Raw genomic sequence first — 22,702 nt, forward strand, 5'->3', positions numbered from 1 at the left:
TTACCTGCATCCCAAGATGGCATGCAAATGGTACCTCACTGCTATTAATATTCAAATGTCTGCTCAACAACTGTTGTATTATTTCCCGAAGTGTTGGTAGTTCTTTTAAAAAACACAAGACAAGACAAATTCAACAGGAAACAAAAGAGTCAGATAAAACAGAACGCCAGACTGTGACAAAGCGGCTTGCCCGGCTGTTATCTGGTGTTCTCATTTATACACATGACTGTTTGCAGAATTGCCAGCTGTCTTGTAATAACCACACGTGCAATGGCTTACAACACTAAAAAAACCCGTCTCGGCTTCTAGCAAATGAATAACAGTATCAGAGGAGGTGTCAATGCATCGCAACCAGAGATGAGAATCGTACGGCATTTAATGATTTTGGTCCCAACTCCAATTTTGCTTAATGATTCCTGCTACTTAATGATCCCATTAACGACTTTTGTAGTACTTTTGAGAAGGAGCCCTAATTGCCATTAGTAACATCGATCTACAGATGTTTGTCCTTAATATCATGAGATATATGAAAGTTTGCCGTACGTTTTGTCTTTTACAGACACACTAATGGACTTTATTAACCTATGGAGGGGTACAACACTGTGAATAATACGCAGGGTATACGTGCCAACGCTATAAATGTGTTTCAAACTCATCCCAATTATTCCCCATTAATACCTCCAGCATGTAAGATAAGGGTGTTACTTTACGCTCAAGAGACACATGCTAGTCGACAACGTCACAAATGTGGCAAATGTACTAAATATAATACTATGTGAAAAGAGAGCGTAATGCCTCATGCTGTTGTCTAGGACTAAAAATAAAACTTTATTGCTAGTTGCACAGTGTTTCCTTATGCATTTGTGCCTCACAGTAATTCACTGTGATAGCAAATAATGGGAATTCCTGCATATATCGCTTACATGTAGAGATGGTCCTTGCTTTACCAGAAACACAATAGCAGGCAATATTATAATTTAATGCGCACATTTCACTTACAACCGTTCTAACACATTAAAGCGATGTTGTTATCGTGCAACCAGTACATTAAGACACTTAACAGACACTTTTGCTTAATGCAATTTACAACTTTGTCTAAAAACAAGATCATGTATCAATTAGAATCAAGATCCGATTTTCCAACTTAATAATAATAATAAAAATATTTCGAATGATTGTGTTTGACGAGTGTTGCTTTTTTAAATTCACATTATAAACGACTCAAACTCATAATGATTTTAAATAGATAAGGACTTCCTACTGATCACAGAGCCGTAGTACACGCACAAGCTGTGCATGAAACACAGAATCGGAGCCTTGCGATTCAGAATCGATTTCAGGCAGGTCTGCGCGTCTTTCGTTTCATTTTACAAGCGTGTGAAAGTTGAGCGATCTTATTTCACCAATATCAGAGAAAGCTCTTACATATACACGGACATGTAACGTTTACTTAAAACATAAGCATTGGACTCTGACATAATATAAGTTCGCGTCCATTTAAACCCGTCCTTACTCCTGCTCATGTTTAAATGACAGGAGAGGGACTCCACAGACCATCTCTTCAGTAATCTGGAGAGAAGCGGTCGAAAATGGACAAAAAGAGACGGATTTAAACACCAAGTGTAAACGTAATGTGTCTCTCTCGTCCACTTGTGATTGATCGACGAAAACACATCTTAATACCAAGTTTTACAGCCCCTGTGATATTTTTCCTCGCGTCGATGAAAAAGCAGTGTCTAAGCTACGTTTATGGTTGCTTTTTGTATGTGATTTTAAGCGGACATATCATGACAATCAGACTTTTTCCATGTTTAACATAAATCTTTGGCTTTGACGGATCACAGGCAAAGGACATTGCAAATTGTTCATTTTTTTTCATTGCTTTTGCTTTGTAGCTACTGGAAGCCATGTTAACCTTGGCATGACACGGCCGGGCCACCGTACGAGTTAAAACGCGTTCCGAATGGGGGGGGGGGCTAGAAAGTAATATTCAGTTGGTTGTCATATAGACTTTCACCGCTAGATGGGAGTAGATCCTACACAGTGGATCTTTAACAAAAATGCCATTATCTCAGCTTTTTGCTCAAAATTAGGTATTTTTTTCAAGAAATTGAAGAAAAAAAGTGATAAAAAAGAACAAATAAAAATAAGATGAATTTTTTTGAAGGAGATGGTCTGTTCCTTCTGTTGATATAGTGTATGTCTATATATTTAACCTCCTAAGACCTGGTGTGTTCATATACGTGGACATCACATTTTTTGTTGTTTGCACCATATCATGTTCCATGATCCCTGTTTTTTACCGTTATAAGCTTGGAATAGCAAGGACATTTACTAAAATAACTCAAAATGTGTTCGTCTGAAAGATGATTGACATATGTATCTCCGATTGCTTGAGGGTGAGTACATCATGAGGTAATTTTAATATTTGGCTGGAGTATCGCTTTAGGAAGAAGTCTGTCCAAGTCAAGGAATCAGGGTTTGGTTGGTTAAATTGTTAACCTTTGCTGGTTGATGCCATAATGACAAGCAAACCATTAACTACAAATGAAGAATTTACTGTTTTGTAAATGTTATGAGTTATTTTCAACCCAGCGTTGGGTCAAAAAGGGAAGAACCCAGCCCGCTGGTTTATAATTTAACCAATGCTGGGTTGTTTTAACCCAAAATGCTGGGCTGTTTTAACCCATTGATAGGTCAAACATTTTCTGTGTTCATTTCAACCCAGCTGCTGGGCTCGTTTTTTTTTTACCCAATGCTGGTCCCCTTTAAGGGAACAATCCCAGACTCAATTATGGGACGTTTTTGGGTTCACAAAGAAGGCACACCGACAGTTTTATGAGACATTTCCAGGATCAACGTTCTGTGTGAATGAAGTTTTTAAAAGTTAAGGCACCAAAAAATTTGGTCTGAGACTGTTCGCATACAGTATTTTTGGTGCCATCAGCATCATTTTCCTGAGGCTCCAGAGAAATTAACTTCCCTTTGTGTTCCTGGTATTATAGATCAGTTTGGTCTCACCTATTCAGGTATCTTCTTTTGCAATCATTCTTAGTAAATCACCCGCAATATGCTTAAAAAAGACGTGCGCACACAAATTTGCTCAATTGCTCAAGCCAATTAGTTTCCTTTATTCTGCATCTTAGTAAATCACGCTCTTAGTACATAGTATAATTATGAGAACTGAGACGCAGCCTTTCTCTTTATGTCTCAGGGGTGCATTTGTGCTTTACAATGCAAGTTATTTCTGCTGAGGCAGCTGGATTTCTTTTCTGTTGTTCTTTTCTAAAGCATGTTTGTCAGCTCCTGTGTTTTATAGATATTTAAATTACCTGGAGAGGAGTGTTTCTGTAAGGAGCGCTCCCTTCCTATTCATCCCTTTAAAGCATCAGGACAACACACATAACCTTTCTTAAGGTAAGGTTTAGAGATTATCCTGTTATGACGGTCACATATGAGCCGATTAAACATCTTCACCGTATCTAACATTAAAACAAACAGCCATCTGAAGTGTCTGCATTTAAATTCTGCATTTAGACTTTGTTCTTATAAATGGATCTGACTTTGAAGACAGTTACATTTTATCCCTTAAATATGCCATCTTAAATTAACGCCCCTCCTATTACAGACAAGTATAAACTGTGTGAATGTTTTTCACATAAAAAAGGAACTACAGATGGGTCTGTATCTAGACTGCAGTGAAGCCCAAACATTCCTTACAGGATAACAATAACAAGTTTTAACATCTGTGTCAATGGCAATCAAGCATTTACCCACAACCCATCTTACCCTGAGATTCCAGGCTCTCGCACAGCTCAGATTTGGCTTCTCCGTTGGGTCGCAGGCTTGCTTTGGGGTTGAACTTGTTGGACATGGTGGCAGCAGTGACCACAGCCTTCAGGCTGCGAGTGCTGCGCTTGGCCACGTTCTGCTCCGGGTGGAAAAGCACCACGTACACCTTCGGCATATAGAGCATCCCCAGAGACACCGATGCGCTTAGACTCACCGAGATGGTCAGTGTAGTTGTCTGTATGTACATCTGCAGAAGACAACAAAATAGAGTATGAAAAAAATATGAAATTCTGTTATTATGGATTTTAATATCATGATAAAATAACATGTTACATATAACATACAACCTAAAACAGCATACAGTAACGTAACATGCTCAACAAAAAACAACATTAGGTGGTGTCCGAATACCAGTTTATGAGCTTCGAATCAACACCAAATATTCAAAGCTTTGTTTGGAGGGGGCTGAACATATTTTTCATCCTATTAACTCCAGGCATTGTGTGTGTTTTGCTGCGGAGCAAAGGGAGTGCAGTTTCGCATTTTGGTGCAATATGGACACGCGACAAGTTCAAAATAAACTTTTACGCAGACATGGCTTATATGCTCTGAGAACGAACACTGCACTAGTGATATAAAACACACAGACTGTTAAAAGCATTACTTAAGGTAGCCTATCATTTTTTTTTATCACTTCCTAATCAGAAATTAGCAGCATAATAACAGAAAATGACATGAAGTGTAACACAAAACAACATAAAAATAGTATAAAACCAAACACTGTTACATAACTAGAACACAAAACAACATAACACAAAACAAATAACATATAACACCAAACAACATATAAATAACTAAGTTAACACAAAACAAATAAGGTAAAACAAAATAACCTAAAATAACATAACATGAAACGACATAAAGTGTAACACAAAACAACATAAAAATAGTATAAAAACAAAACACTGTTACAGATCTAGAACACAAAACAACATAACACAAAATAAATAGCATCTAACACCAAACAACATATAAATAATGTAACACAAAACAAATAACATAACAAAAAACAACCTAAAATAACATAACAGAAAACGACATGAAGTGTAACCCTAAACAACATAAAAGTAGTATAAAACAAAACACTATTACACAACTAGAACACAAAACAACATAGCACAAAAACTAACATCTAACACCAAACAACATATAAATAACCAAGTTAACACAAAACAAATAAGGTAAAACAAAATAACCTAAAATAACATAACATGAAACGACATAAAGTGTAACACAAAACAACATAAAAACAGTATAAAACAAAACATGTTACATAACTAGAACACAAAACAACATAACACAAAACAAATAACATCTAACACCAAACAACATATAAATTACGTAACACAAAACAACCTAAAATAACATAACAGAAAATGACATGAAGTGTAACACTAAACAACATTAAAATAGTATAAAACAAAACACTGTTACATAACTAGAACACAAAACAACATTACACAAAACAAATAACATCTAACACCAAACAATATATAATTAACGTAACACAAAACAGATAATGTAACACAAAACAACCTAAAATAACATAACAGAAAATGACATGAAGTGTAAAACTAAACAACATAAAAATAGTATAAAACAAAACACTGTTACATAACTAAAACACAAAACAAATAACATCAAACACGAAACAAAATATAAATAACGTAACACAAAACAAATAACATAACACAAAATAACCTAAAATCACATAACACGAAACTACATAAAGTGTAACACAAAACAACATAAAAACAGTATAAAACAAAACATAACACAAAACAAATAACATCTAACAACATATAAATAACGTAACACAAAACAACCTTAAATAACATAACAGAAAATGACATGAAGTGTAACACAAAACAACATAAAAATAGTATAAAACAAATCAATGTTACATAACTAGAACACAAAAGCCCATAACACAAAACAAATAACATCTAACACCAAACAACATATAAATAACTAAGTTAACACAAAACAAATAAGGTAAAACAAAATAACCTAAAATAACATAACATGAAACGACATAAAGTGTAACACAAAACAACATAAAAATATTATAAAAACAAAACACTGTTACAGATCTAGAACACAAAACAACATAACACAAAACAAATAACATCTAACACGAAACCAAATATAAATAGCGTAACACAAAACAAATAACATAACACAAAATAACCTAAAATCACATAACACGAAACTACATAAAGTGTAACACAAAACAACATAAAAATAGTATAAAACAAAACACTGTTACAGAACTACAACACAAAACAAATAACATGTAACACAAAACAACCTAAAATAACATAACACAAAACGACATAAAGTGTAACATAACAACATAAAAATAGGATAACTCAAAACCTACATACAAATAATATGACACAAAACAAATAACATCTAACACCAAACAACATATAATTAACGTAACACAAAACAAATAACGTAACACGAAACAACCTAAAATAACATAACAGAAAACGACATGAAGTGTAACACAAAACAACATAAAAATAGTATAAAACAAAACACTGTTACATAACTAGGACACAAAACAAATAACATGTTACACAAAACTACCTAAAATAACATAACACGAAATGACATAAAGTGTTACATATAACAACATAAAAATAGGATAACTCAAAACCTACATACAAATAATATGACACAAAACAACATAACATAAAAAACTATATAACACAAAACTACATAAAAATAATATAACACCAAACAACAGAAAAACATAATACATAACAACATAACATATAACACAAAACAATATAAAATAATATGGGAAGAGCAAAACAAAGATACAACTCATTTTTTGAGGACTTCTTTAACTGATAACAGGGTCATGACTGTCTTCATCATTTTACAAGACTTGTTTACTGACCTGGGACCTTCATTTAATGAGTGCTTGATGACTTAATATAGTCCTGATCCTACTGACACAGTCAATATGTCAAATCTCCACACAGAACTGAACCATAACCCCGTGACTCATCGCGCCCAAAGTGTCTGAGGCATTGCTGTTTAATAATGTGAAGGTTTTCACATCTATTTTTAACCAACTACTTTGGGCGACACTGTTTATGTTGTGTTTTTGCAGACACACATACTCCAGCACTAATGGCTCCGGCCACTTGGTAGCAGTGAGTGAACCCCCCGCTGTGGCTTGAGAATGCTGCTGTGTGTTTTGGCTCAGGCAGACGTGACCTCTGCCATGGTTCCACTGTGTGCTGTGATTAAATGTGACTCACTGCTGTGATCTCCATCCAGAGGGATCCGCTAGGAAGCGGCCTCAGCGCAGGCACAGAGGAAGGGTTTGCACCACATCCTCTGTGCTGGGGACCTTCTGGAAGAAGACGCAGATGGGCAACACCCAGCACTGGCCATCCAGATGACTTGTATTGAGATACGATGGCAAATTTTTACAAAGGTCAATAACTAATTAATTTCCAAATGGTCAAAAATGGCCCCAAGCTATCACTGGGGCTGTTCCCTTTAAAAAGTTTCTAATATGTACCATTTAGGTAGAGATATGTATACATGTGGTACCAAAATATATATTTTTCTGTACAACTATGCACTCTTTTGTGCCAATATGTACTTGTTAGGTACAAACATGGCCTCTTTAGGTGCAACGGTATATTTTTTATAGGGTACTGCCCTAGTGACAGCTAGGGACCACTTTTTTAACTCTAGCTGCGTTTCCATTACCCTTTAAATTGTGCACATTGACATTAGGAAATGAAAATACGGCCAATGAAAACACATCAATTTCGCAAAGACATATCTTGCAAAAAAGTTTTTAAGCTCGCATGAAATTTTTTTTTTTTTAGGAAATTTGGAAGAGGTGTATTTAGCAAAATTGCAATGGAAACAGCTTATTGGCATTTCCAGGTCACCTGATGTCACAGTAATCTTTTTGAGTACTGTAGCTTAAAGAATTTTTGTGTACATTTAGGTATAGTTAATGTACCCCAGTAATAAAACTGTTCCTTAAGGCAGTGGTTCTCAAACTGAGGTCCGGGGCCCCCAGGGGGGCCGCGAGATGGTGCCAGGGGGGCCCCAATTTTATGGCATTTTATAAAATACATTAATTTATCATGAATTCTTAAACCTAAAAAAATAAGGCTACTAACCAACAGCACTATTTTGTATAACTTAATATGTTTTGTTTAATAAAAATGTTAAATATTAGAACGGTTTTTGTCATAAATTTTTGGGGGGGGCCGCGAAGGAATGCACTGCCTTAAGGTACACAATAGGTCCTTAGGGTATAATATTGTACTCAAAAAGGTACAGCATTTCAATGTAATGTATAGTATTGTATACCCATATGGGTACAAAAATGAACTTTTGAGGGTACATCCCTCAAAGGTTTGTACCTTTTTTGTACTTATTTTCTGACATTATAGTTTTTTTATTGCTGTAAATGATTTTGAATATTGAAATGATGATCATATATGGGTCAATGACATGACGTTACTTATTTTGTGTCCGTATGGTTCAATTAAATGTAAAGGGGTTAAAATTTCAAAATAAATTTGCTGGTTACTTGCATATATTCTCTTTTTTGAGGACTGTCTAAAATTTCTAGTTTCATTTAATTTTGAAAGAATATTTGGGGGATAATTGCAAAAATGTCAATGTGGTGTAACCAGTCTGTATCAATTGGTGTTACTAGATTTTTTTTATTAAAATATAAATATATTCATAAAAATGTGGAATAAAATATAATCATCTAGTTTAGTGTAATGTGATTTTCTACATATATTTTTACATCATTTCTCAAAGATTATTTAGAAAACAGAGCTGTTTTCAGCATATGTCAGGACAAATATCACAAAAAGCATTAAAACGACATTTAGAAATAACTAATAATATTATATTTAATTTATTTATTTATTTATATTTTTTATTATTATGCTTACATGCCATCAAGGTAAAGACAATATTTAATATTTCTCATTCTTTGGGGCAATTGGCGGTTACACCATTTCACATGTTCAGGTCCATTCAGTCTTAATTTTCATAAAAATGGTGCAAATGTAATATTTTATTGCATAAAATTAACATAAATACACTATTTGATTTGAAATTGACCTGATGTATGCCTTTAAAACAAGTTTTTTAAAAAGATTTTAAAATTTCTCATCTTACCAAATAGTTTTTGTCACTGACCCACATACACTCACCTAAAGGATTATTAGGAACACCTGTTCAATTTCTCATTAATGCAATGGTATAATAGTGTGGGGGATGTTTTCTTGGCACACTTTAGGCCCCTTAGTGACAATTGGGCATCGTTTAGATGCCACGGCCTACCTGAGCATTGTTTCTGACCATGTCTGTCCCTTTATGACCACCATGATGGCTACTTCCAGCAGGATACTGCGCCATGTCACAAAGCTCAAATAATTTCAAATTGGTTTCTGGAACATGACAACGAGTTTGCTGTACTAAAATGGCCCCCACAGTCACCAGATCTCAACCCAATAGAGCATCTTTGGGATGTGGGATGTTCGTGCCCTGGATGTGCATCCCACAAATCTCCATCAACTGCAAGATGCTATCCTATTAATATTTGCCAACATTTCTAAAGAATGCTTTCAGCACCTTGTTGAATCAATGCCACGTAGAATTAAGGCAATTCTGAAGGCGAAAGGGGGTCAAACACAGTATTAGTATGGTCTTCCTAATAATCCTTTAGGTGAGTGTATGTACATTTTAAATGCAGTCAATTTTAGAAAGCAAGTCTCTGCCAAAGTAAAGTAATAGTATACGTAAATATTAACACAAATTAAATTAATGGCATGTACATTACTTTCTCAATTAAGTAAATATTTACACAACTTTTGAAGTGAACAGTCAGTAACAAAGGTCAAATAAATAATTGAACAGCGTAAGTAGTCCTGTCAATGTCGTTTGATTAATATTAATTGCATAATATAACCAGCAGGAAGAATATAAGGCTGCATGTACAACGCACAGCGAATGTGCACATCAAAAATTTTGACACAAAACATATTCTTGTCCTCCACGTCCACACACCAACTGTTTACGTTAAATCCTCCCAAAAAAAGGGCATTTTGACCATATGCTGACCGTTCATGCGTTTTCAGCTGCAAGGCACAAATGCTGATCACACAGCATGCAAGCACACAAGCATGCGAGCGTCGCAGCACTAGAACACCTCCTATTACTACTGCTCATACTAAGCAAAATTTCAACAAACCCCTCGGGCCAAAAGTTACAATCTAGTAGTGCACCACAGCAACCAATTACAACACCTTAGCAACACCCTGGCAACCAGCCACACTACCATTCTCGCATCAAGTTTTGCATGGGCAAGCACAAACCACCGGAGAAGGAGAGAAGTTGTGTGAAGAAGACAGATTTGAACTTATGTTGAACTTATGTAGCATGAAATAAACCCCTAGGCTATAGCTTAGACAAAACCTAAAAGTTAAATATGGCCCCTGGTCAACAGAGCGATGACTACGCTTACAAATATAACCAGAAAATCCATAGCAGCGGTCTAAACCAATCTCCACAAAAAAAAAGGGATGGAAACGCACTGATTAAACCGGACACAAATTATCAGCTTTAGTATATGTGTCGCAAAGTCGTACTAATCTTGTCCAACCTGATGTTGCAATTACAGTCACAAATGAGGATTTAATGATGCACAGGACACACAATTCATGTGTATCTCATCAGTGCCTCTGCCTCGGGCTCTGTATGTATCAACACCACACCTGCAATCTAATGAGGCTTGGGAAAAACACTGAGACAAGAACTAGACAGTGCATCAAGATCCTCTGAGAGTTTCTCTGTTGTCTCAACACATACAGTATGGAGCGTTCTACTTTCTGCCCTGGAATTGGAACTACAAGTTAAAAAAGGAGGGTGTTATTGCACTCCTACATAGAAATGCATGGTTTGATGAAACACGAAAACACTGCATCAACTTTAATAATACAACAGTTCCCGCAGGAATGTTTTGTTTTTCCCTTTTTCACCTTCAGTTTTTTTTCACTTGTTGTGCTTAGGTTGTTCTTTCATAGCTGCAAGGAGTACTTCTTGTGTTTCATTGATAGAAAACTTGAGATGTTCTTCATTCAAGATGTTTGGAATATGAACACAGATCATTTTAAGACATTTGCTGAGAAAAGTTTATTGTAAGACCTGGTTGAGATTTCTTTTAAAATCCTTTTTGGAGACATGAGATTACTAGGGCTAGGGGAAATACTGATTTTCAGATTTTAATCGATCTTAAATTTATTAGAATATTATCTGTACTCTCATCACAAAGACGTTGGAATCTTTTGAGGATCCTGGCAGAAGGTCAATTGAAGCCACTGCCACAAAATTAAAGTTTGATGTGTGGTATTTTATGTTTAAATGCAATTACAATAATAATGAGGTCAAGATTTTATGTCCAGATAAAGGCTTCATGGGCCTATTTTGAATGCGTTATGTTAATGGACTTCACTGTTGCACATTTACAATGTATATATTTTTTTTTCGGTAATGTGTATTGTTCAGTTTGTGTCATAAGGTTATTTTTTTTTAAATTGGGATTAATACATAATCTGAAATCTTAAAGGAATATTCCATTTTCTTAAAAGAAAAATCCAGATAATTTACTCACCACCATGTCATCCAAAATGTTGATGTCTTTCTTTGTTCAGTCCAGAAGAAATTATGTTTTTTGAGGAAAACATTGCAGGATTTTTCTCATTTTAATGGACTTTAATGGACACCAACAATTAACACTTAACTTAACACGTTACAGTTTTTTTCAACGGAGTTTCAAAGGACTATAAACGATCCCAAATGAGGCATTAGGGTCTTATCTAGCGAAACGATTATCATTTTTGACAATAAAAATAAATATACACTTTTAAACCACAATTTCTCGTCTAGATCCGGTCCTGAAAGCATCAGCGTGACCTCACGCAATACGTCATGACGTCAAGAGGTCACAGAGGACGAACGCGAAACTCCGTCCCAGTGTTTACAAGTGAGGAGAAAGAGGACCGTTCCGACGTTGTTGTATGTGGAATGATACTAATTAATGTCTTTGTGTCAGTTTATTGTTTACAATGGTCCGAAATGTGCGTTTTATATATGTAACAGGTGACCTCCCTACGTCACTATGCATTTACGTTAGGTCGCGCTGAACCGGACCTAGACGAAAAGTTGTGGTTTAAAAGTGCATTTTTTTTTCTTGTCAAAAATGACAATCGTTTCGCTAGATAAGACCCTTATGCCTCGTTTGAGATCGTTTATAGTCCTTTGAAACTCCGTTGAAAAAAACCGCCACGTGTTGAGTTAAGTGTTAAAAAAGTTGCCAGCCAGGCCCTCTGCTTTCAAAAAAAATAATAATAATAATTCGTAAGAGATAATTAAATTTTTGTGAAGGACTTTTGATAGAGATCAAATTCAGAGTGATCCTCAAAACATACACAGAGTTCTTACTCTTTCACACAAGGCGTTATTTCCGGGTTGCATATGTTACGGGAGAGCGCCACCTGGTGGGTAAATGCGGTATTGCGGAAAGCCAGAAATACTTGTCATTGCCATGGAAGAGTTTACTTAAAATTGACGAGTTAACTCGTCAATGGCGGGGAAAGAGTTAAAAAAGAAAATTTTTGGACTGCATTAAAGAGCATTAAAAATCTATAATTTTGACCCATAAAATGTATTGTTGATTATTGCTACAAATATACCCGTGTGACCAGTAGCGGAGTGGCCATCGGGAGAGTCGGGACATTTCCCGGTGGGCCGGTAGTGTTTTGAGGCTGCGAGGGCCGGTCTGATACATTGCAAGTTATATAGCAACCCCATCTGGCAGCCTGATGTGCGGCCGCTTTCCTCTGGTCAAGCTGTGCAGCCTCTTTGCTTAACACAGTAGGCTATAAAAGTGCTCAACCTGTTCGGCAGGTCCAACCATGTTTAGGATTTTTTTAAATATAGGGGGATTATTGAACGGCCCCTCTCCAAATTGCATAGCCTGTCGGCCTTTGATGTGAAAAGCCGCGTCGCCGAATGCCTGTTTATTTCAGTACATACGCGGTCGGATTGATCCATCAAGCGGAGACTATTTGATAGAAAGTGTGGATTAAGGATGTTTAAAATCTCTAGCCTTGTGGTCAGTACTTGAATGGATAAAATCAGCACATTTGCAAAGGTTTATCTCCATATGGCTATATATAATAAATAAAATTTAGAAGGGTAACTTTGCAGTATCACATTTTATATTATTAGATTTCTATTAGATTTCCATATTAATAGACGAGAGTATTCAACTGAAATATATAAATATCCTCACAACATTATTATTTCTCAAAACTTGAATCTGTATTCAAGATGCACACATTATTTCGGATATGATTTGAATATTAGACGAGATAATATAACGGCAATGAACGTCTCATATGCCATTAAAAATCCACATATAAATTAACATTACAGCATAATGAAATGAATAAAAAGACAAGGAAGCAGGATTGGCATGTAAATTGTATTATTATTAGCGGGAAAAAAGCAATATTACTGAAATAATCTCTAAGGTAATGCGCCAAACACGTTAAAATAAATAAGCAATAACCGTAGAAAAAAACATTATTAGGCTATCTCTCAAAACTTTATATGACAAAAATTATATTTAAAGGAAATATTCTTACAGTTATTCAAAGATGCACAAATTATTCCATATTACTCCCATTTATGAGCACATTCATCTCTGGTCTCGCTCTGCTATGTAATAGCTGATTGACAGGTGCGCAACTCCATCTTTCAAACAGGTATAATTTTGTATAGTTACTCATTTAGGAAAATTAGCCATGATTTAATGATTTTATTATTATGAAAATGTTTTTTTTTTTTGTTGAGCAAATTGATTACGATTTGTATTACCCTAGTTTTACTACAAATAGGCTACGAGACATTTTTTTACCACGGACACTGAAAAAAATGATTCATTGAATTTAATCAATTTCTTAAAGGCAAGTGGTTGCAATCAATCCACTCAAGCTACATTCAAACAAAAATTTTATATTTTATTTTACTTTACTAATCTATTTTGTTTACATGTAGCTTTAATAAATTGACTGCAACCACTTACCTTAAAAAAATTGATTAAATTCAATGAATCATTTTTTTCAGTGGAGGGCCGGTGGTATACGAAATTTCCCGGTAGATTTTTTGGTCCCACTCCGCCCCTGCGTGTGACTTATAACTGATTTTGTGATCCAGGGTAACATTTATGATTTCTTAGTTATTACAATGTTTTTTACTCAAAGTAAAAGTAAAAATTATTGAAACAATTGTGCTGAACTTTTGTTAATATAAATGTGTATTTCAGTGATGTAGCATGATGTGTGTCATATAAATAAAGATTCCATGTCTGCAAAATAAAATTTTTAATGAATTAATGATAACTAATCGATATCGAATTGAATCAAAATTATTTTAATAAGAGTCAAATCGAATTGCCAAATTGATCACGATACCTATCCCTATTACTAGAAACTTACAGAAAAGTCTCAAATTGCTCTTAATTTATTTTCTTTACTAGCTTCCTAAACAACTGAGATATTAAAGTTCCCGTTTTTCTTGATCCCATTTTTCAAACTTTGGTTAGTGTGTAATGTTGCTGTTAAAGCATAAAAAAATAAAGTTCACTGCCAAGTGAAAACAGGACTATACAGATAAGTAAATTGCCTGAAAAATACTGCGTTTTTACACACGAAACATAGCTTCAAAAACGCAGGGAAGACGAGACCTTCAAAGCTCATCCTTTTTCTTTCCTAGGGGTAAAAGTAGGTCTTATGTTAACATCATGCAGACGTTGTTTTAAAAAGTAGGTCTTATGTTATTAGCAGATCTTCAGAAAGCAGCACTCAGAAAGAATGTTTGCCATTCAAATGAGCTACTGGCTATGCACATTTCGGATCATTTATTATAATTTGCACACCATGAAATGTCCCTGTTAAATACTGTACACTTTGTATAAAAATGATGGCCATGTGTTTCATTTTTACAGTATCTTATCTGGAGCAGCGTTTGATGGAATACAAATTGTTATCCGCCACATAAAACCGGGACTTAATTGACGGTGAAAGATTTTATGCATCCAGGTCATCCCACTATATTGTAATGAATTCTACATGACATTATGGGACTGCAGTCTTGGGTTACTTTATGGATGTGTGCTTTTATCCCAATGGTAAAAATCTTTTCCCTGTCCAACTTTAATGGGCAGAAACAACTACAGTATACCGTAGGATCATCCATGTAATCAGACTTTGATATTGCCAAAAATGTAAATGCCAAAATTTAAACAATAACCTTACATGCTTTCCATTGACAGGAAAAGCGATGTTTATTGCACCAGGCAAATATACCGAACACAAGTGCTGAGTTTTGTGAATAAGATTTAATCTTACACAATGATACAGTGCTTTTTTCAATGTCTTTGTGAAATGAATGAGATGCAACGGCATGAAAATCCAGACTAAAGAGACAAACTGTTTAGTAAAATGTTTAACTGACTGTACTGCAGACAATTTCCTAGGCATTTGAGAGGAATATCAATATCGCTATTGATGCTATTTGTGTTGTCACAAATAGATACAAGAGAAACTCCAACTCCCTACTTTTTATCAGTCTCCAAGTGACATTTAGTTTCAGGGTCTCAAAGCAGCCCTTAAGAATTTGGTTTGTGCGTAAATGCCTCAAACAATTTCACTCCATCTTAAAAGCCGTCCAGTCCAAAAAGCTTTCCAGTCCAACAGCCTACAGTTTATATTTCTTGGCATATTTTTTGCTAGTAATCTACCATCAAGCCACAGAAACATGTAGTTAAGTCAGTAGCGTCGCTACTTATTACTTCTCCCTAAAATACTGTAGTTGGTAATGCTCCTGGTTTGCAAGAATATAAAGCATACCAACTGCTTTCAAATAAGGAAAAAAATCTTATACACCACTGCTACCAAGGTACTCATTTAAGCAACAGCGGGGCTGAAGTTCAACAACGTGATTTTCAAAGATGACGACATTTAAGAGGTTGGAACCGCCCACTGGCGCACCTGTCACATCACAGGCACACACCTGTATGTATATAAGAGATGTTGCACTCTTTTAGAGAGGGGCAGCGATTACTCTGTCAACAACACAAAGAAGGGAAAGCTTGCATGTGAACCCTAACGACATGATGGTGCCGTAATGATAGCTTCCAGTTTCGGAGGGCGGTAAAGCATACAAATAGCCGTCCGTGTAAGCTGCGAGCCAGGGGGCTGAGATATTATCAGGCTTCCTTCAAAGCAGCATATTCAGAATGGGTTTTCCATAATGTCCAGCATTACAGGGAAGCGTTTGTAGGTTTGTTTGCAAATATCTCCTTCCTTACATTACACAAATCATAGACCAAACGTCAAATATTGCGCAAACAAAAACTGAAGGGGTGATGGTTTGAAATTGTTCTGTTCTGTAGGCACGTGTCAAAATAACAGTATGGCATATGTATTTTATGTTTATGCAAATTGACTTTAAAGTTTAACCAGTTTGGATGTGTCCAGGGAATCAAACATGGGTCAGTGATGTGACATTAATTATTTTGTGTCCGTATGGTTCAATTAAATGTAAAAGGGTTAAAATTTCAAAATAAATTTGCAGATTACTTGTATACATTCTCTTTTTTGAGGACCAAGTCTAAAATTTCTGGTTTTATTCTATTTTGAAAAAATATTTGGGGGATAATAGCAAATATGTCAATGATGTTTAACCAGTGTTAATTGATGTAACTAGTATTTTTGAAATAAAAATGTAAATATATTTATAAAAAATGTGGAATAAAAAATAATCATAAAATATAATTTTTTTACATACACTACAATTATACATCATTTGTATCATTTGTTACATTATTATATATATATATATATATATATATATATATATATATATATATATATATATATATATATATATATATATATATATATATATATATATATATATATATATATGTATGTATGTATGTATGTATGTGTATATATATATCCTCTCAAATGCCTATATATATATATATATATATATATATATAAATGATGTAACAAATGATACAAATGATGTAAAATTGTACATGTATGTAAAAACATCATGTTACATACATATATGATTATGCTCACCATCAAGGTGGATAAAATATTTAATATTTCCCATTCTTTGGTGCAATTGGTGGTTACACCATTTAACATTTTCAGGTCCATTCAGTCTCAAATGTAATTTTTATAGAATAAAATAATTTGAAACAATAATTGGGGGATAATTGCAAAAATGTCAGTGTGGTGTAACCGTTCTGTGTCAGTTGGTGTAACTAATATTTTTGTAAATAAAAATATATTCATAAAAAATGTGGAATAAATTGTAGTCATCTAGTTTAGTGTAACATGATTTTTTTTACATACATGTATATTTTTACACCATTTGTCAAAGATTATTTAGAAAACAGAGATTTTTTCAGCATATGTCAGGACAAATATTAAAAAAAAAAATGCATTAGAATTTAGATTTAGAAATAACTAATACAATTTTATATATAATACATAATGTATATTTATTAAAATATAATTTTATTAGTTATTTATAAATATAAATTTTAATGTGTTTTTTTATTTGTCCTGACATATGCTGAAAAAAGCTCTGTTTTGTAAATTTTATATATATATATATATATATATATATATATATATATATATATATATTGATGATTATGCTTAGGTGGATAAAATATTTAATATTTCTCATTCTTTGGCGCAATTGGCGGTTACACCTTTTGACATTTTCAGTTCCATTTAGTCTTAGATGAATGGTGCAAATGTAATTTTTTATAGCATAAAATCAACATTAATACGCTATGTGCATTAAAATAAACCTGATGCATGCTTTTAAAACAAGTTTTTAAAAATATTTTTGAATTTCTCATTCAAAAATGATGACATTGATGCTGCGCTGTTGTTTTTCAATCAATCCCAGGGAACACACCTTTTGATGAAATGTATACCTTGTAAGTCACTTTGCATTAATGCATCTGGCTATTGCGTAAAAGTAATGTAAATGCATTGAAAAACAACATAGTGAAAATAAATTACATACAGTACACTCCCAAAATAAAAGGTACAAGAAGGTACAAAAGTTGTCACCGGGGTGATACCTTTTCAAAAAGTACACTTTTGTACCTAAAAGGTGCATACTGCTACATCAAAGGTACACATTGGTGCCTTAGAGGTACATAGTGGTACTTCAAAGGTACATATCTGTACCATAATGGCACGTATTAGGACCAATAGTTATGCGTTTGATGTGGATATATTAGAATACACAGTCCCAAAAAAATCAAGCCCTATTTGACATTGTTTACTACACAAAGAAAGACAAAATCCATCAATGTGGTCAATTCTGCTGTTTCATTCAAGTTTACCCAGCAATCAAAACCCCATTCAGATCTTTGTAAGATGCTATAGGGATACGCACTGATTTCTTTAGACCACATTGAGACCAACCTGCCAGAACAGCTCATTTAAAACCCCGTTGGTTAAACCACAATAAGACGACCTCCCGTTTAATCATCTGACAGGCAGATCAAACTCTGCGGGGACAGGACCAGCTGCCCACATTCAAATAATCCAAAAAGCCTCCAAAGACGTTCGTTATTCACTTTGACATAAGATGACAAACAACTGATGGGACCCGCATGCTGATGAGGTGTCTGTGTGACGGGCGCGAGGTAGAAAGATAAGGTAAATCACAGGCCGGGAGGAAGCGATGCATTTAATTGCTCTAAAAAGACATGTCGGCTCAGATTCGCCAAGTTCGTTGTGCTCACCAGCCCGGATGATCGTGAGATGCCCTTGTTTTGATATGTTAATTTCCTTCTAAAAGCGCCGATTGTCGTGCACGCACTGGTGGGAATTTGTAGTATGATTCACGCTTTATTTTCAGCACAAAACTAAACAACCAGGTCTGTCAATTGTTTCAAAATGTTACTGTAATGATACTGTTAATTCATTAAACAAATTGCATAGTTTTTGTTGATTAAAAGCCTCCAAATAAAGGTCAACGCACATTATTGACAATAGATGAAAAGAAGCCCTAGTAGTCAAAACATTGTTAGCGCTGATTAGCGCGGATAGTTTCATAATTAATTGCGCTAAACAAACACGTTTAATTGACAGCCGTACTGTGCTAAAAGCACTTCAGATCCACAGAGAACAATAAACAGATGCGTCTGTGTGGAGCAAATAAAAAAACAGGTGTCTAGGAAAAAGCGCCTATGCATTAAAGAAAAGAAAACCGTTTGATATGATTCCTCCGACCAGAATATAGTTATTTGTTTCTTTGTGATTGGTGTGGGCAGAACGTAGTTTAGCGCAACATGCAATTACCCAAGTCATCTGAATGAGTCTTTCAAACGCCGGTTAAAAAAGCACAGCGGGAAACTGACTTTAAAGCAATAATGACTTCCCACCAACAAGTATAACAATACTCAAATTGCTGAAATTGCGCTTTCAAGGCCTTGCTAATTAAATAAAACTCAAATTGAGAAAGCCCTTATCTCAATCCTCAGAAACAGAGGGTCCCAAGTCTTCTCCTTGAAATGAGCGCTACAGTCAACAAAAAGGTGGGTGCATACATAATTTAGCCGCGGTACCTAAAAGCGAAGCTTTTTATGAGTTTGGTGTTCGGAGTCTGAGCTTGTCAATTGATTACATCATCTACAAAAAGCTAACGCTCAATCTCTTTTCTATTTTCAAAGTCTCTTTTATCTTTCAGAGCACACTGCTGGATGGGCAAAAGAGAGAGCTTTTGTTTTCCCCAATCGTACACGTCCTTTCCAATATTCTAGGGAAACCACGTGAATTCTTCTCAGCGCCGCACCAGACATCATGATTCTCAATTTCTCTTTGAAATAAACTGTTTTACCGCTCTGTTTGATCTGAAATCCAAATGAACATTGTCGATTTGTTTCCTGCTGCTCTGTTGCTGGCTGAAAATGGGCCGCCCTGAACGACACGTTTTGCGGGAAGCCGTAAACGGCGCCATTACTTTACAACATCTGACATCCGTCTCTTACCTTTTCTGTCGACTGCGACGTTCCGAAGAAAATAGGGATGAAAGCAAGCCAAATGATGCATGTGGTGTACATGGTGAAGCCGATGGGCTTGGCCTCGTTGAAGGTCTCGGGCACCCCTCGCGTCTTTATGGCGTACACCGTGCAGGTGACCATCAGTAGCATGCTGTATCCGAGAAGGCAGATGAGCGACAAGTCCGATATGTCACATTTTAGTACCCCGCGTGCCATCTCGGGATCCGCCGTGCGCTGGTCCTCGTAGTCGATTATCGCTTGGGATGGATCTACTGCGAACCAGATGCACACACCCAAGAGCTGAACTGAGATTAGGCTAAAGGTGATAACCAACTGTGAGGCCGGACTGATGAATCGCGGAGCGCTGATGGTCATTTTCCCCTGCTCGAAAATGCGATAAATCCGGTTGGTTTTGGTAAGCAACGCCGCGTAGCTGATGCTCATCCCGAGCCCTAGGAAAATTCGCCGCAGTGAACAAATCCCCACATCCGGGGTTGAGATCATCAGGAACGTGGTGGCGTAACAAAGAAAGATCCCTGTGAGCAAGACATAGCTGAGTTCCCGTCCCGACGCTTTGACGATCGGTGTGTCGTTGTAGCGGATAAAGGTGACCACCACAAAAAGAGTGGCTATGATGCCCAGAATGGCGATCAGGACGGGTATGATGGCCCACGGAGAGCTCCACTCCAGCTTTACGATGGGAATAGGCTGACAGCTTGTGTGATTCAGGTTAGGCCTCAAATTATAGCGGCACATCTTGCAAGTGTAGAGGTCGGCTTGATACTGGTAACCATCGCAACGTTCGCAGTGCCAGCAGCAAAAGATGCCCTTGACTATTTTTTTGCGCCACCCTGGTAGGCAAGGCTGACTGCATATGGACAGCGGCACCTGTTTTTCTCCACCAGGCCACTGCATTGTTTGCGTCTGAAAACCAAAATAAACACTATTTAGTCCACTATACGTTTTCTACTATCCATAAGCAGCCATTTAAAACTTCAGATTCATACTTTTTAAGGAATACGTACGTTTAGGTAAAGTTGGTCAGTCCATTGGCCAATGATTTTATATTCAGCTGTTTTGTTCTTTATCTGGTACTGGTAGATGTCGTAGCGGCCCGGGGCATCTCCGTTCTCATTGAAATGCACTGGATTGCCGGCTATGCCTGTGGATGCAAGCAGAAATCAGATTAAAGAGATCTAAAATGAAATTATTCATTATAGGATATTATAACCAGTGAATGCTTTGTTTCTAGAACCCTTCCTTGTGTTTAAAGGGGTATCAGTCACATGACATTTACAGCTCAGGTGATTTGCTCAAAAAATAGTGTCTTTTGAACTGTTTGCCCATAAATCAATAAGGCAGCATCCAGGTCATGCAGTTCGAGCGGCACTCACCAGCCAAGCATCGGCCAATAGTATGTATGGGAATACTAATGGAAAGCGCTCTCAAGGTACTTCAGACCTTTTTGGTACCGACACTGCAAACCTTACACATAATAAATAATTTCCAATGTGTGGGCACATTCGGGTCAGTATGCAAAATCTGTAAACAAACCTCATTGATGGAGAGCAGGAAAACAATATATTGCTGCACTAAGTGTGCAAACTGAATTTAATACACAGTGGATGCTCATAAATTTGGTTTGATTAAATATATTTCTTTGGGGTTATTTAATCTGTTATCTATACTATACTGAATAGCAATAAGCTTTTTAATACCACTTATTTGTAGTATAGCAATAAGCGTTGTATCCGGAGGACATAAAAACACCATGATTTATATCCGAAATTGAAAATATCACTGCTTAGAATAGAAGGCATGGCCATATTTATTTTCCCATTTCTGATATCTAACCTACATTGAGTGCAATTTCTATTTTGTGTGAGCAATAGCTTATGGAGGGATGCAGAGGCACCGGACAGGATAACAATGTTGTGGCACCCCATGATGCATTTCAGATTAGTTGCCTTATTCTGTGGGAACCCTGCTGTCTCAAGCTTTAAAGGTTTGGCTAAGCTATCTGAATTCTAAGCACCTGACCATGTCCAACTAAATTCCCCAGACCCGACATAGCCAAGTCTACTTAACAATAGCACAAGAAATCGTTTTTCTTCTACTCCTGTTCCAAGATGCAATCCTCCCAAAAATTCCAAAGCTTATTTTATTGGCAATGGTGGGTTGATGAATATCCGTGTTTCTTTGTGCTGTTTTGGAAGCTGAAAGAGGATTATTTCAAACTATGATGAGTCAACAGCTCTGGATTAAGGAATTATGTTTTTACAGCCAGGCTTGAGCGACACACTATATAATGTGCAAAGAGATGTAAAGGATTATGTGCATAAAGTAATATATATATATAAATACTGGTACTGGAACCATTAGCAAAGAAAATTCAGTATTACTGGTTGTCATTTATCAATTTATATGTGTTAGTCCCCAAATTAAGATAATTTAAGAATTAATAATAATAATAATAATAAATGACAATATTAAAGGGACACTCCACTTTTTTTGAAAATATGCTCATTTTCCAGCTCCCCTAGAGTTAAACATTTGCTTCTTACTGTTATATCTGCCTAGAAAATCGCAACTTTTAATTTTCAGTCGGTCTTAGTACAAAATTTAACTACAGAAGAGTCAGGTTTTAAATAAGAAAAATATCAAAACTCT

At 35.7% G+C, this 22,702-nt stretch overlaps 1 protein-coding gene across 4 annotated transcripts in view; it reads right to left on the minus strand.

The window, feature by feature from the left end:
* The window catches only part of grm4 (glutamate receptor, metabotropic 4), a 259,154-nt gene that overhangs the window by 10,556 nt on the left and 225,896 nt on the right, over positions 1-22,702 (minus strand). For all 4 annotated transcript variants that reach the window (XM_055212575.2, XM_055212574.2, XM_055212577.2 and 1 more), the window contains exons 8-10: positions 21,058-21,194; positions 20,021-20,956; positions 3,790-4,039 (exon numbers count right to left, since the gene is read on the minus strand). In XM_055212575.2, coding sequence (XP_055068550.2) covers positions 3,790-4,039; positions 20,021-20,956; positions 21,058-21,194 — 1,323 coding nt within the window. The remainder of the gene's footprint in view (positions 1-3,789; positions 4,040-20,020; positions 20,957-21,057; positions 21,195-22,702) is intronic.

This window comes from Misgurnus anguillicaudatus, chromosome 8, assembly GCF_027580225.2.
Source record: "Misgurnus anguillicaudatus chromosome 8, ASM2758022v2, whole genome shotgun sequence".
Taxonomy (NCBI): domain Eukaryota; kingdom Metazoa; phylum Chordata; class Actinopteri; order Cypriniformes; family Cobitidae; genus Misgurnus; species Misgurnus anguillicaudatus.